This window comes from Falco biarmicus, chromosome 2 (assembly GCF_023638135.1).
Source record: "Falco biarmicus isolate bFalBia1 chromosome 2, bFalBia1.pri, whole genome shotgun sequence".
NCBI lineage: Eukaryota > Metazoa > Chordata > Aves > Falconiformes > Falconidae > Falco > Falco biarmicus.
The window spans coordinates 45558443-45574179 of record NC_079289.1 but is presented as its reverse complement, the minus strand read 5'-3'; the positions used below and the strand labels follow the sequence as shown (position 1 = coordinate 45574179).

Sequence of the window (15737 nt, the reverse complement as noted above, 5' to 3'; positions counted from 1 at the left end):
TTTGTGGGAAGATGAAATTGGAGCCTGTATGGAAATACTTGATACCATTTTGGAAAAGCCAGCCTGGCTCAGAGCTAACTCCAGGCTGCAGGACACCAGTCAGGCAGCTCCAGCAGCATCACAGGGCGGTGACTTTTCTTGTCTCCCTCTGCTCTTCACCCCCCCCAGGCAATTTCCATGCCCAAATGATTCCCAGGGATGGGTCAACACAACTGGGCTCAAGATGCAAAAGGTAGCATAGCCATCCCTGTTCCCACAGCTTTGCTGCATAACACAGTGCTGGGAGAGGGGGAATCATGGATAGGTTAGGATAAATTCATTGATGCTTTGGAGGTTGAGAAACTTTGACCTGTGACAAAAAATGTTGGGTGTTTCATTGTGTTTCAGGGCTGCTGATGGAGATTGTGAGTATCCAGGTTTTTTTTGGGGGGAAGCAGTTATTCATAGTCTGGTGCTGCCTGCCATAAAAAAAAGGCTGAAAACTAGAGAGGGTAGAGGAGCATCTGCACCCTCTCCATTAGGTACGTGCCTTAATCAAGACCCAGATCTGCACAGCACCTGATTTGGGCTCCTATTCCGAAGCGTTCTCAGGGAAGCACTCTTCTTCCACAAGCAGCAGAGAGGACCCCAGGCTCCCAGACAGCCATGTGAGCAGGCAGCATGAATATCCTTCTATAGTGTGTATTTAAGGACTAGGGTCTTCAAATCCCCGAGTTCTCACCTGCAGTCCACAGTGTCATTACTTAACACAGTAGTGCAAACCAAATGAAATATCCACCAGTTCGCTTCATAAGAGGCATTTTCAACTGAAAGCCAAAAGCAAAGGCCAAGTTGTAAGGGTGGCTGAACATGGAGCTTGGCAACTTTGGGTTGATGAGGTGGTTTAGATATTTTTTTGTTTTGTTTTAAAAGCAAAGTTTGAAAATTATGTTTGGCATTTTGGAATTCAGCATTTATTAGCAGACAGAGCCCATCTGTTCAGGGAAAGATCAATAAACCAAAGCAAAACAGGAGACTGACAGAGCTACAAGTAGGAGTTACACCAAGGCCCACACAGGTGAAGTACTCCCAGTACACCAAAACAGCATGATCTTCCCTTGTTGCCCCCAGCTATCAAAGCCATGATCTCTCTCCCCAATCTTCGAGTTCTCATATCCATCCCTGAGACCCCCTGTGAGGAAGGAGCACCCTAAGCTGCTTTGGCACCCGCACTGCGGCTCTGCTGTGCTTTAACCCCGGCCGGCAACCAAGCACCACGCAGCCGCTTGCTCACTCCTCCTCACCCAGAGGGATGGGGAGGAGGATTGGAAAGGAATGTAAAACTCAAGGGTTGAGATAAGAACAATTCAATAGGTAAAGCAAAAGCCACACACACAAGCAAAGCAAAACAAGGAATTAATTCACCACTGCCCATGGGCAGGCAGGTGTTCAGCCATCCCCAGGAGAGCAGGACTCCAGCACACATAACTGTTACTCAGTAAGACAAATGCCATAATGCCAAATGTCTCCACCTTCCTTCTTCTCCCAGCTTATACACTCAGCATGGTGTCCCATGATATGGAATATCCCTTTGGCTAGTTTGGGGTCACCTGTCCTGGCTGCGTTCCCTCCCAATTTCCCGTGCCCCTCCAGCCCTCTGGCTGGCACGGGCCAATAAACTGTAAAGTCCTTGATTTAGTATAAACATCACCCAGCAGCAACTAAAAACATCAGTGTGTTATCAACATTATTCTCACATCATAGCTAAAACACAGCACTGTACTAACTATTAGAAGAAAATTAACTCTATCCCAGCCAAAACCAGGACAGGCTCCTCATGGTGCCACGTACAAGCTCAAACTCAGAGCTAACATCCTCCTAAACCTCCCAGCTGTCCTCTTCCTCCATTTCATCCACAAGATGCTCCCCCAAATTCCTCTGATCTACATCCCATGTTTTCTTCGCTGCTTCTAAGGACATGGACACAGAAGGGTATGTAACTGGGCATGAAAAGATCTGGGAAAGCCACTGACCACAGCAATTTGGGAACCACCGCTGGAAAACACAGCACACATTCCAGTCGTGTTTTCAGGAGCAGAACCTAACCCAAAATTTTCAGCACCTCATTTCTAGACAGTGCAGAGAAGTTCTGGGCAACTTTCACCTCTTCCAGTTGTCATGCCTCAGGGATGAGGTACAGGACAAAGAAAGAGTCTTGCCACTTGGATTAAATGCTGAAGGGAAAGAGCATGAGGAGCTTGACAGAAGAACTATATACAGAATTTGACGTCTACTGTAAGGGAAGAGAAAAGCAAGAACTTTGCTCTTGTACATATTTAGGTGGACATCTTAATCCTGTCACAAAAACTGTTTTCCCAAGATGAAATTCAAAATTCTGTATTTCAGCAAATCATCTTAGACACATTTAGCTGGAGAGAAAGAAAACAAACTTCTACTAAATGCAACATCAGAAATTTTATTTACAAATGTACTGTAGTTCAATAACCATTCTCCACATATTTTGTGGAAGAAAAAGTGATAGTTACATTTTCCAAATGGGAAAAGAGAACTCTTCCCCTTAAATGTATTCCACAGAATATTATGCCAACACCACTGAGCAAAGGGATTATTCTTTGTATTTAAGTTTCAAAAAAGCACATAATTTTAGAAACCAGCATACGGAAAGCAAACACATTTGTGTGTATTTAAATGCAGCTTCATATTAACCTAGAGAATTCACTTCCAGTATATGTCAAAAATAAAGACAGTAATTGCAAATATATATTTATATTAGCTATTTCTCTAACACTCATTTCAAGAGCTTAGAAACAAAATACCCTCTTCATATACCATTGGAAAGTCAACTAGTTGATTATAAGCCTCAAAAATATTTTGAAGTTATTACTGAAAATATACTTATTCTCCCTTGTGCTCTCAGTACTTGAAGCTGAAAAAGTTAAAGCATTTTCCCCAGATATTTCCTTACTGCAATTACTTTCTTATAAATAAAAATAGTTATATGAAGAATACGATGCATTGCTATGAAGACTAGATAAGCGAGAGTTACTCTTAGGAAAAACACACATACACACAATATATATATTTATAGATCTACATCAGCAGCAATCACCTCTTCTTTTATCTGCAACAGTGGTTTCATATCTTCATTTGCTTCACATGGAGGTTGGTTGTCCAGCTATTAGAGAGAGACAGAAGAAATTGTAATTAAAGCCTAGCTACTGAAGAATCTTAGTGAGAGAAATTAAAATTTCGAAGTTATAAACAGTCAGACAACAGTATTTCCAATACCTATTGAAAATGGTAACACAAACTAAGGCATACATTCTGAATTTAGCAATCCAGATTTTGTGAACAATACAAATTTACGTTTAATCCAATTATAGCACTGCAAGTATTTCAGGCCAAGTAATACTCCACAGAACATGCACCTTACCAAGTTTTTAAGAATTATTTTTAGTATCAGCATAGAGACAGGGTGACAATTTTTCTAAATTTACCCTTCAATAATCAAATCAAAATCTGTTAAATAACTCTATCAGTATTTTAAAAAAAGAACTTTTTTATCCCCTCTCTGCATATATTTGTGGGCATCTGCCCATACACTGGTGTTTTGCTACAATGTCCCAGGTTTAAACCACACAATTAACATAAAAATGTGCAAAAATATCATAAAATTACAACATAAATATTAATAATCCTACAGTTTATGAAACCTTTTAGCCAATATGTTCCTGTTTGAAACTAACAAATAATTAGCCAGGCTGATGTCAAATGCCAACTGCAAAGTAATCTGCATCACACACCAGTGCTGTGTTGTCAGTATATTTTCACTGTGGTAATAACATAGCTGGTTTTTGTATTATTCAAATAGCTAATTTCAATTACCAATCACTAATTCAAATATTTTGTTTTGTACCCACAAATTCTTACAGTTCCTGATTTACTCATATCTCATACAATTATGTTTTGAGGTGCCCATTGGCCCAAGTAGATGCAGTCTGAAGGGAAGGGAATCGAACCGTTTCCTCACAGATCAGCTCTGCTTCTGAAAGGCACTGCTGTGACTTTATGGGTTGTAATGTCAAGACTAAATAGCAATTCATCCGTGATAAAATTTTTTGTTACTTCCATCACCAAATTCCTGAGTACTGTCTTGGCAGGGAGTAATAAAAACAGGTTTTATTGGTTGTTTTGGTTTTTTTTCCCCAGTACCCAACTTATCCAACTCACCCAGCAATTTTGCCCCCAGAAGAAAAGATAAAATAACATGAACAGGCTCCAGACTGAATCTCCCACACATCTGGGTGCTTGAAATAGGAACACTGTCACTTTGATGTAGTCTTGTCATCAACAAGGAGATAAATTCTCCGAACACTAGCTCAGAGACATATGACCCAGTGCTCTGGATCACCCCTCGATGGAAGGTGGCGATTCTCTTCCTCCTTCCACTGATCATAGTGGCATCCTTGCACCTAACATTAGCCTCTCTGAATGCACTGTTAGTGTCAAGGAGAGGTGGGTTTTTTTCTGGTTTTAGCTGGGGCACCACACAATCATTTCTGTGGTGCAGGCAGCTTCTCCTCTTCCTGGAAGCAAAAAAAATATCCTGAAAACAGCAACAGCATCAGATGCAGAGCTTCTCTTTCTGAGCTAGGCTTGTCAGCCAGCAGATGCCCAAGTCCTGCTCAAGTATTGCAGCATAGGTATCCTGTTCCCTTCACTGCCTTCTGGTCCACCATGAGAAAAATGTGCCGGGCTCATGAAGAAATGTGGACATGTTTCCCAGGAATTAATTCAGAGATGCTTTCCCTTAGCTGAATTTTATCATTCTAGAGAATTCCATATTTGCTACATAAAAATAGAGCCATACAAAACTCTCAAGACTTGTCAGAATTAGGAGGTTGTCTACCATCATCTATGACAGCAGGAAAAAACCCTCAACACCATTATTCAAAGCCTTAATATCATGCTCCAGTAAATCAGAATTCTGCAAACCATAATAAAGGAAAAAAATTATACTGCACCTTTTAATTAAGATCTGTAAGTAAATCAATTCCTCCTGAACTTGTACCTAAATGAATAACCAATCACAGACCTATAATTCAAATAATAATAGCATCGCAAATAGAAACCAGCATTTGTGCCACCTGCACAGGATAAACTAACAGCTTCCCAGGTATGCATTAGGATTGAATTAAATATATATATTCAGATCACGTTTTTCAAAAATGTAAACAATTTTTCAAAAAGACTTCTCTGTTATCAAGACAAGCCTGTTCAGCAACTGACAACTCCTTGACAACACTCTCTCAGATCTATGAAGAAAGCAGGATGACTATACCACATTGTCTGCTTGAAGCTGCTTAATAACAAGGTGGTAAAATCAGCTACCAGCAAGTTACAAGTCAGGAATGACTGACTACCCTACGAGGGGCAGAAACTGGCAATCAAACCTTGCCGAACCTATTCACTAACATACCAACTTAAAGCTAAATATGAAAGCTATCGAGTGGCTCAGCCGTGCAAACACTTGAGGCTGTACAGCACAGGCAAGAACTACTGTCACGCACACCGCAGGTGGATTGCCTTACTTTTAAATCTGATATAGCAGTCGTTGCAGAAGAGTTTGTTGTTTCGGATCCGAACTTCAGCTCCAGAGCGGGATCCCCCGAGGTCACATCCACAGGAAACACACTGCATGATAGATGAGTAATTAGAACTCCTTACAAAATATTAAGAAATGAGAAAGCTGTTCAAAAGCAGCTTGGATTAAGCTCAACAAAGCTTGAACGATAAACCCACAGCCACTAGCAGCAAATGTGTAACAATTAGTAGATCAAAACGCAACTAACCCTGAGAAAGTATTTTAAGGCGACGACTGGACAACGAATAGCAGATACACCAACTAAGCAAACATAAAGCAGACTTTTTAGAGATTAGTTCATTAAATCTAATTTTCTCTGAAAACTAAGACTGGCTCGACACAAAAAAAAGTTGTTGTCTAGATGGCAACAGCAATTTTGGCACAGAACACCTGGGTGGGCTGCTTGCAGATTTCCATGTGGCACTATACACTGCTGGTATCCTCAGCCCTTTGGCACTCAGAGCAGCAAATGCTCAAACACCCCTGACTTCCTGGGCTTGCATCACAGAAATGAGTTCTTATTTGGAGAGAAGGGGCCAATTTAATTTTTTTTTTTTGATCAACACACAAATAAGGGGCTTGACAGCTCTCATACTAACAATAAACTATTTCACTATGGTGGCTGAACAAGTCTTTGCTATGAATATGAACTACCTCTGGAAGGAATGTAACCCAAACCATAGCACACTCCTTACGAATTTATGAAGCGAAGTACTCAGCTGACTACAGAAGGACAGACAGTTTGCCTGCTTGCTTACATGAGTAATGAATCTTTTAGATTTGGCAGATTGGCACTCTGTTCAACAGCTCATTAATCTCCAGAGATTTGAAACACAGAGATTTGGTATTTTCTTATGTAGGTTAGGAGCTATGGGTGGACTCCCTTGTACAGAATACACTCTGCATAAAGGGAGTGACAACGCACCCCCATGGATTACACCTTCTGCTCAGGCAGGCAGGATCAGGGGAAATTTTGAGTCAATCCCTTGTAGTTTTCTGGGTGATGCCTTTGAGATGGGCACAGAAGACAAGTGTTCTGAACCAGACACCCAAGTCTCTTTCTTAAAGCCATGCCTCCATCCAACACAAGGTAGAGTAAGAGCAGAGGGGTGCCACAGCACCTCCAAATCAGAGTCTAATTTATCATCTGGTCCTAGAGTAGGGGAACTAGAAGTGCTTTTACATCTTTTGCAGGCAGGCATTTCTTCTTTCAGCTTTGCGTATGCCCCGAGCTGACTACAAATCATGTAACTATGCCTCAGCGCTAAGCATGAGCTGATATACCAGCTTCTGTCCAGGGTCGAGTGGCACTAAACAGCTTCCTTTTGGTGCTGGGTTCTATCCTGCCAGGCTGAACGCTGCCAGCACGCCTTTGCCTGGAAAACACCATGTGAACACTATGCTAGGATTAGCTTAGAAATGATGGGCCACCTTAAACGTTCAATTGCCAGGGTCCAGGCTGAGGGGTTTTTTTGTTTGTTTTTTTTTTTGTTTTTTTTTTTTTTTTTTTTGGGGGGGGACGGGGTTAGGTTGTTTTTATTTAGGGTGGGGTTTTTTTGGTTTTAAGGTTTCTGGGAGAAGTGGCTCAGCCCCTTCTGATTTTTTTTTGCTGCCTATTCGAAGAAGGAAGAACTTTGATCTCACAGTCAACATCACCATCTTATTTGTCAAAGCCCTACTGGTTAGCTCTAGCATTTAACAAATACTTCTAGAGTTAAGGGCTAAATGCCTGCAGAGACGACTGCCTCATGGAAATATGCATGCGCCACGCTGTCAAAAGAGTAGAAGGCAAAGCAGGTGATTAGTAGAGCCCCTGTGAGCATAACACCGAGTAGCCATGCGTGCTTCTGATTAGTTCCTGTTCCTTCAAGATGTTACTCCCATCTCTCACCTTAAAGCAATGTAAATGATAACAAAGACCAAGAGACTCAATGATCATGGCTGCTCCTTTGCCCAGAACGTTATTACAGTATGAACAGATTTTCTTCCCACTGACTGACCTAAATATAGAATGAAAATCCTTAAAACCAGTTTGAAAAGGTTTAAAAGACAAAGAAAAGTTATCAAAGACTTTTTGAGATTAGAAACAAAACCACACTGGTGTAAAAGTGTACTATTAGGCAGCCTGGGGAAAATAAACTGAAAATTAAATATCATTTGCAGTAAATCTGAAAGCTAAGTAAAGCTGAAGTGTTATAATTTAAATCAAAGTTACACAGGAACAAATGGAGAAATTCTGTCACTTTCTTGGGAGATATTTCTTTGTATAAAATACCTTCTACAAATAAACATAAAAATTATGTTATTAAGTTTGGAGAGTAAGACCACAGGTTTTGTGCTGCTGCCTTATTTCTTATTTGTGGGGAATTATCCTGAAGGCTACGTTTTAGCAAGCAGCCCTGCCAAGTCCCACCATCTGCACCTCGTTAGGTAACAGAAGGCTACTCCTGGGCCTATAATATTATGCTAACTCTGAACATAATCCATACAGAGGTCAGTTTCTATAGATCTGCCAAGATGTTAGCAAATGGAAGCGGAAACAAGATAAGTAAACATGGTTAAAAAGGTAATTTTTGTACACTATAAAGAATGTAGGAACCTAGCTTTGGGAGGGAAAAAAAAGAAAACTAAAAAGAAAAAAACAGGTTCAATTTATCACAAAGTGTCTGAAAGCATAAGAGCTAGTGAAGCAATGTTCACACTGTTGTTATATATAACACGTGGAATTGTGTGGGGATGATTCTCTATAGCCTTACCCCAAGGTATTTTTAAAACGTTTCAAGTACATAAAGTAGCAGTTATCTACCCTACCACAAGTGAATTCCATTTTTGTTTCAAAATATGTTGCAATTTTTGCTTTCTCCTCCTAGATTTAAACCAACATCCTACTCTGCAGTTCCCCAGGGTCATGGGTTATGAGCATTCCGCAGCGCTCCTCGAGATGATATTGACCACATGCCAGGAAGGGGGGAGGAAAGACCAAGATGAGGGCCATAAAGCGTGGGTTTCAGGAATCTTTTGTTAAAACAAACCTAAGAAAATAAATGTCAGAAATGCCATCTGGAGTATGCTTTTACTAATCATTTTGGTAACCAACATACAGCTTGGAGACTGGAGATTTATTATTCCAGTTCCTCCGGTGTGGTTTTTTTTTTTAACCCAATGTCAAGCAGTGATGACAAACCTGGGGAATTTTCTGAAGGACTGGAGCAGGGGGGTAATAACAGCCCTTACTTCCACCGCCCCATCCAGCCAGAAAACTAAGTCCAGGTAGTTTTCAGACTTGTTTATCAATGTTATGGGCAAGAACGCTGCTGTGGACCACCATACACACAGTCTGCTCTCTTCAGGGCAGCCCAGCATTTATACCTTCCCAGCAGAAGGGCACCGCTCACTCACCTGCTGCGTGTCTGGGACCCTGGCTGGGAAGCAGAGAGGGGAGACTGAGCTCGGGGGGCTGCCTGGGACACAGAGGGGGCTCTTGCAGAGGTGCCTGCAGGAGGTGCTTTGCTGGAGGAAGGAGTGCACATGTAGGCTCGGTTTGAAGTGGACACCGGGCGACTGAAATCTTGACTAGAGGACAAAGATGAAGAGGAGGCAGACTGGTTCAGCCATGTGTGGTGCCTCCATGAGCTTGTTCTTGAAGAATCAAGATTGTCCAAAGACTCCCCTCTGTAACAAAGGTACACATAAAAATGTAAATAGCAGTACAGCTAGAGAAGAAGAGCTATATTCTGATTTTTTTAAAAAGAAAAATCATTATCCTAGCATTTTTAAGATTTTCTAGCATAAACATGCTTGTCTGATGACACTGAGAAATATTCTTCACACACCGATTTAAAATGTTTGAGCAGAAAATTATCCTTTGTGTCCAATCTCAGTCTCACGGGAAAAAGCAGGTGAAGCAAAAAGAGAGGTGGGACTTAATCACTACAGAATAAAGGCAAAACACTCTTCACTGCAGCCTTATCAGGGTGAACCATATCAAAATCCACTGTAGGGAAACGGACCTCAGACACCACATTTGTTTTTGTTTTCTCCAAGGGATAACAGATTGAAAATAACAATCCATCCAAGCTGGACAGTATCATCTAGGTACAAGGTGTTGGCCCAACAGCCACTCTTCTGACTGATGACTGTTTCCTAAGTGACAAATCTAACATACATACATTACTTAAAGCAAGAAACAAACTCCAGACTTTCTGACGTTTCTACGTAAAAAGAGGTATACTCCTTAGCCATAATAATTAGTTTCCACAATAAATTGTCATGCTGAAATTCTTAAGCACATCTGTCAATGACAGAGCACATTATTGATTTCCATTGCTGGTACACCAACCAAGAAATAAGCAGCTGAGTTATTTACAGGTCACATCCATATTCTTTACTCGCAAAAAAAAGTTTAATTCCAGCTGTAATACAGCTACTTTCTTCTATTTGTGCTGCTATGCAGTTTAGCTTACAGCATTTCACAGACTCATTTCATTTCTGTGCTCTGTAATACAAGCTGAGGTTTAGAATCACTAAACAATATTACCTGATGAGAGACAAAGTTTATTTTTAACGCAATTCCTACCTCCTCATACTACTGCTGTACAGACTTATAGGCTCCTTATGTATACTGGAACTGCGCTGCCTAATCCAGCTGCTGTCCGTGTGTAGAGATGTTTTCTTTCTCATTTCCTGAAGGATTTGCTGTCTTTCCAACTCTGCTGCAGACAGGTTTTGCTCCTTCTGAGGCTTCTTCTGTGACTCACCCGTGTTCCAGGACCTCTCTGAGTACTTGCTCTGGGTACCTGTTTGGACAAAATGCACAGATTTCAGCCAGATACCTTAAGGCACAAAGGCAGTTATCACAGATTCAGTGCTCTGGCTGTAACTCCAAAGCAGTCATTCATCACCACATTCACAAGTTTCTCCCGTTCCTTTTTATGGACAGGTGACCAGTATCAAACCTGCCAATATATCATTATGATTACACTTTTTAAAATCGTATTTCCATTATGTGGTCCTTTATGTTAAGTTCAATACAAGCAGGCATTTTCCTTCACTTTCTAAGTGTATATGCCTATCCATTTGTGTGTGCGTATGTATGCACACACATACATGTATTTTTAAAAGAGCATGATCTCTTTTAGTGCCACAGTATGGAGACTTCCTCCAATACAAACTGAAGTATGTATAGAATATATCATTGAACGGTGGGATACCTTCTCTCCCTTTAAGAGTTCATATCCTGTTTTCCTGTATGTTGTCCCTGTTCTCAAGATTTTTTTTTCTTTATTCAAGGCACTAAGCACATTGCTTTATCTTGTTTTAGACAAGTATCTATGTATATGGGGGGAGACAGACAGGGAAATCTTACACAGTTTCTTTGTAATTTGTATGTTGTGTTAACTACTCAGTTGAAATTACATTTATGGTATAGACGGCCTTTGAGATTTTGGAAGGGGAAAGAAACAAGCCATCTTTCTTCAATGTGTTGACATGCTAGAAGGCAACAATTTTTTCTTTATTTCCTAGATCTGGTAACTTCTTTACAGTAAGACTAATAAAGAAAATTACTCTGCAAGAAGTCATTCAATTTAAAATTCAACCCTTTTAAATACTGCTCTGACTATAGATTTGCTCTTGGTTTTATTGCTGTAGATTGCCATTATAAGTGAGTCAACTTCCACAATATTTTATGAGTTCCAATGATCAAGTTTTAATGTGTGAAAGCAATGTTGTCAATCTGCAACATATCCTCTAATACACCATTTACCTCTCTATGATTACTTGCAATTACTTTTTTTTCAACCATGTTTTAGACACAAGAATAGCTTTCAGTCATTTTTTACTGTAACATAATTATGACCATCTGGTTGGTTTGTTTGCTTTATACACATTCCTTTCAAGACACAGGAAGGTAACTGAAGGACAACTCAAAGGCAGCAACGAACTAGAGTCCAGAAAACAAGCCACTGCGACAGTATCAAGCACTGACTTCTAGCTGTGTTACTCTTAACAGTAGTTACAAAGAGCAAACAGTTGTATCAAATACATTACCATCTTGGTATGAACAGCTTTTTTTATTGACAGAGTCATATCAAAAGAACCCACATCTTCAATGATATATCTACACAACTGGTTTATTCTCATATAAGTATCAGACATCTAAAATTTAGGCACCCAAGATCCATTTGTAATCACTGCTACAGTCTTCAAGGGAGCAGTTAATCCAGCAAGACGCTGACTGTACGAATTTCCTCTTGCTGTTGAAACTTCATTAAGCTGTAGCATGGTATGACTTTGAACTACACTGCAGCTATCAAAAAGCACTTTGACAATTAATTTTCTTAGGATAACCACATCCAACACACCTTTTTTCAAGAAAATACATTTTCAAAATAATGAAAACTAAACAGTACTTACCATTTCTGATTGTGTTGAATTCATTCAGTTCTGAACTTGACTTGGACTTATTCCTAAGGATATAGAAAACATTTCTCTATCTCAACTAGGAGACCTCATCACAGACAAAGATCTTATCATTGCAGAGAAGATACACAACCCCTTTTTTCACCATCCCTCCCATCAACAACTAATGCTGAACTTAAAGCAAGAGGCAAAAACACCCAAACCAAGACCAACAGGATATTAAGGGGAGAAAAAGATGCCAATGTTTAAATGTCAATAGGTGATCGCTGATTAAAAGTTAAAATTATGTACTGAAAGTTCCCAGTGCTTCAGGTATAAGGGACCAATCATTGTATTTGCTTCAACAAAAACATGTAAAAAACAAAGTCCTCCTCTCTGGAAGCTTTGTGAAGACTACAGTCAGACAGTTAAAGAAGTGATAACTTTCAAAGCAGGTTTATAAATGAGTTAACATCCTGAGAAAACTAAATCATACTTCAGCACCATTACTAGATTGTAAGCAAAACACCTGCTCAAACACTGCATGCAGATAGTTCCCTGGAATTTTATCAATCACTGATTAAAAAAAACCCATAATTTTTAATGAGTTTTAGACAAGATACGTCATTCAGTATACAGGCAGACAAGCAGCAAAAAGCTGGTTTTCTGACAGTACCAAACTGGAGCTTCAGTAACACCTCTGTGCTATGTTATTAGTCTCAAGTAATAAATGCAGTTTCTTAGTTTAAAATACCTCAGAAGTGAACAGAAATCCTTTACTGGGTCACAACTCAAAGCTGCTACGTTAATGTGTTTACACTTAGAGTACTGGCTGCGTAACAGTGTTTTGTGGGACTCTTGTCCTTTGTCTATAAATAAACGATGCATAAAACTGTGTCACTTTTCTTGCTCCCCCAAGTTCCGATTGTCCATCCTGTGGTGCAGACCTATTTATTTTATTCTGTTTGAGAAGATGCAACAATTTCACAACCGCTTGTGGTAAAAACGAACTCCAAAGAGCAGGTCAGCCTCGCCTGGGATGCTTTTAGCACCCAAGTGTCTTCCTCACACATATATCCAAGATGTATCTATTTAGTGCAGGCATCTTCTGAAGTTAGATTTAGATCTTCCATTAGTAGTACCCTGTGAATTTTGGGGTTCCTCTTCATATAAAAAAGGGTATGCTCACTCCAGCTGTAAGAACTGATTAAGTATATACAGCAGAGGTGATCTTTTAGAACTACTGTGGGATGCCATCTAAGACAAAGACTTGATAAAACAGTTCTGGATTTAAGTAACTTCAGCATTTTTTTAACCATAGCCCAGTTATTAAAAGGGAGAAGAAAAAGCTATCTATTCAAGAAGCCCAAACCTGCAGTGGTTAATATACTCTACTGAAATAAAAACAAAACAAAACCAAAACAGTACAACAAACAAACCACCAAGCAACACAAGACAGAAAGTAGCCAAGGTAAGAGAGCATAACTTAAACAAGCGGCACATCTAATACCTTCCTGATATATACGCTGCTGCTGTCTCTCTCCTCCCTCCCTGTTTACTCTCAAGTTGCACAATCCTGACTGGGATGACTGCACCTTAGTTTGTGTGGCACGTTATGACACAACCACAATATTATTTGAAATTGTTTTCCAGCCAAATAAAACCAGTACCACCCACATATTTACTTCCTTACAGTTCTGCTTCTCCCAGTAAAACCCTACTGCCTGACTAACTGTTGTTTACAGCATAGCATATAATTTGCCAAAAGTTTAGCTGCTTTTTTTCTCAACATGAAAACATGCCATAAACACTGCAAAACACAGCAGCATATACGAAGTATTCACTTAACTGCCATGGCTAAAGCTTATTGGAAGTTTCAAAGCTTTCTGACACAAACAGTGACGTTACAGTCTACAGCAAGATTCAGTATCACACGTACCTGTCAGCAAATGACTGGCCAGGTTGCTCCTCAATGGTTTTAGAAACTTCATAACGCTCATAATGCCTTGAGAAAAAAACAAAACAAAACAAAAAAAAAACCACAAAATGAAACCATAGTAGTTCCTACTAAAAATATTCAAAACAGATCCTTAAGGCGGGGGGGACGGACGGACCCCAAACAGTTAAATTCTAAGGAGACTTCATTTTAACAGCCAGAAACACAAAGGGCAGAAAAAGAAAGGCTGTCAGAAAAACTGCCTGAAATTGTTTTGTTAAGTGACAAGGAATCCAAACGTAAGCATGTCAAATTGGTTGATACTTATGAAGTAGGCTGAAAACCTACCTATTGATTCAATTTCTTACCTGTCAATGAGAGGATGGCCAGCTTGATCCTCTATTGTTTTAGATACTTCATAGCGCTCATAATGTCTGGAAACAAGATACAGATAAAAGAAAATACGTATTAAACAAAATAACATTTTCTAGAAATTGAGCAAACAGTAAGTATACATAGAGGAAACTGAGAAATTTTGGATATGTTAGATATATGAAAATACACGAAAAAATCTCCGAAGACTTTTTAAGATGCTGCAAAATTTACCATTAGCACTATATGACAGTGATTATCTTATCCATTTTAAAGCCAGGAGGTAAGCTTTGTCCAAACATAGCAGTTCTCTAAAAGTTACATGTATATTCTAGAATATTGTATAGGTGTAGTTTATAACCCACAGAGAAAAACTCTAACTTCCACAGACAAAGCTCTTCCAGTTGCCTGTCCCCAAACTCAGTGCTCTTAGCAGCAAGTATCCTGCCTTCACAGATGTTTGTATAACATTTCAGATTTCAAGTCACACCTTCTGATACCATCGTAAACCAAACATTTAACACCAGATATTTTAAACCCCAGTTTCACTAAACTTTCTCCTTTTACTATTAAGCAAAGCCTTCCTTCTTTACCAAAACACATCTTTTGGCAGCAACCTCAGAAGCAATGGAATCCCCTAGGATTAAAGCACATATCAAGGATTTAGATATGCAGACATTAGAGCAGCTTTATAAGTTACCGCACAAAGTCCTATTATCTTGCAACAGGGGCAAATTAAAACTCTAGAGATATTCTGGCTCAGCTGCCAAGAAGAACCTGTTTAGCCATTGTAACAACTGTGCCTCTGCTTTTCTCAGCAGGCATCTCAAGCAGCAGTCAGTTACAATGAGCTAAAGTAACCCCAGGTCTCGCAATCTCTCCTGCAAATATATGCAATTTTATAATCATACTTTCCTCTTTTAAGACTTAACTTGATACCATGCGTTATCTTCAGTCATCTCTTATTACTTACTTACGAACAGGGGAAAATCCTCAAGAGAAACAGCAAGGCTAGTAATACACAAGGCACTAAGCTAAATGCACAAGAAATAAGAAAAACTTACTGGTTTAATTTGTTTCAGACAGATTAATCTCCCATGATGCCTGTAATAGTCTGAAAACTTCTGGGCCAGAACATGAACTTGTAAAGTAAAAGTTGGGATTTTTGTTTGGTTTTGGTTTGGGTTTTTTAAACCAAGCTGCCAAAGAAGGTAATGAAAGAAACCACTTCATGCTTTAGAATAAATATATCCACAGTGAGTATTTCTAACAGGCTATGATATTTTTAAGCCAGCATCTGTTTGCTCATACACCATGATACCCCTCATCAGCAAGTTAACCCAGTAGTGCAATTAAACTTTACTACTGCACTGTCGAACTAAAGAG

The 15737-nt window shown here is 39.6% G+C and overlaps 1 protein-coding gene across 8 annotated transcripts in view; it reads right to left on the bottom strand.

Annotated features, from left to right (window-relative positions):
* Window positions 1–2435: 2435 nt before the first annotated feature.
* Window positions 2436–15737, bottom strand: part of LMO7 (LIM domain 7) — a 131041-nt gene continuing 117739 nt past the window's right edge. For all 8 annotated transcript variants that reach the window (XM_056328302.1, XM_056328295.1, XM_056328294.1 and 5 more), the window contains 8 exons: window positions 14348–14413; window positions 13983–14048; window positions 12059–12111; window positions 10221–10440; window positions 9044–9316; window positions 7536–7644; window positions 5592–5694; window positions 2436–3175 (listed from right to left, as the gene is read on the bottom strand). In XM_056328302.1, the coding sequence (XP_056184277.1) occupies window positions 3153–3175; window positions 5592–5694; window positions 7536–7644; window positions 9044–9316; window positions 10221–10440; window positions 12059–12111; window positions 13983–14048; window positions 14348–14413 (913 nt within the window). In that variant the 3' untranslated portion in view covers window positions 2436–3152. The remainder of the gene's footprint in view (window positions 3176–5591; window positions 5695–7535; window positions 7645–9043; window positions 9317–10220; window positions 10441–12058; window positions 12112–13982; window positions 14049–14347; window positions 14414–15737) is intronic.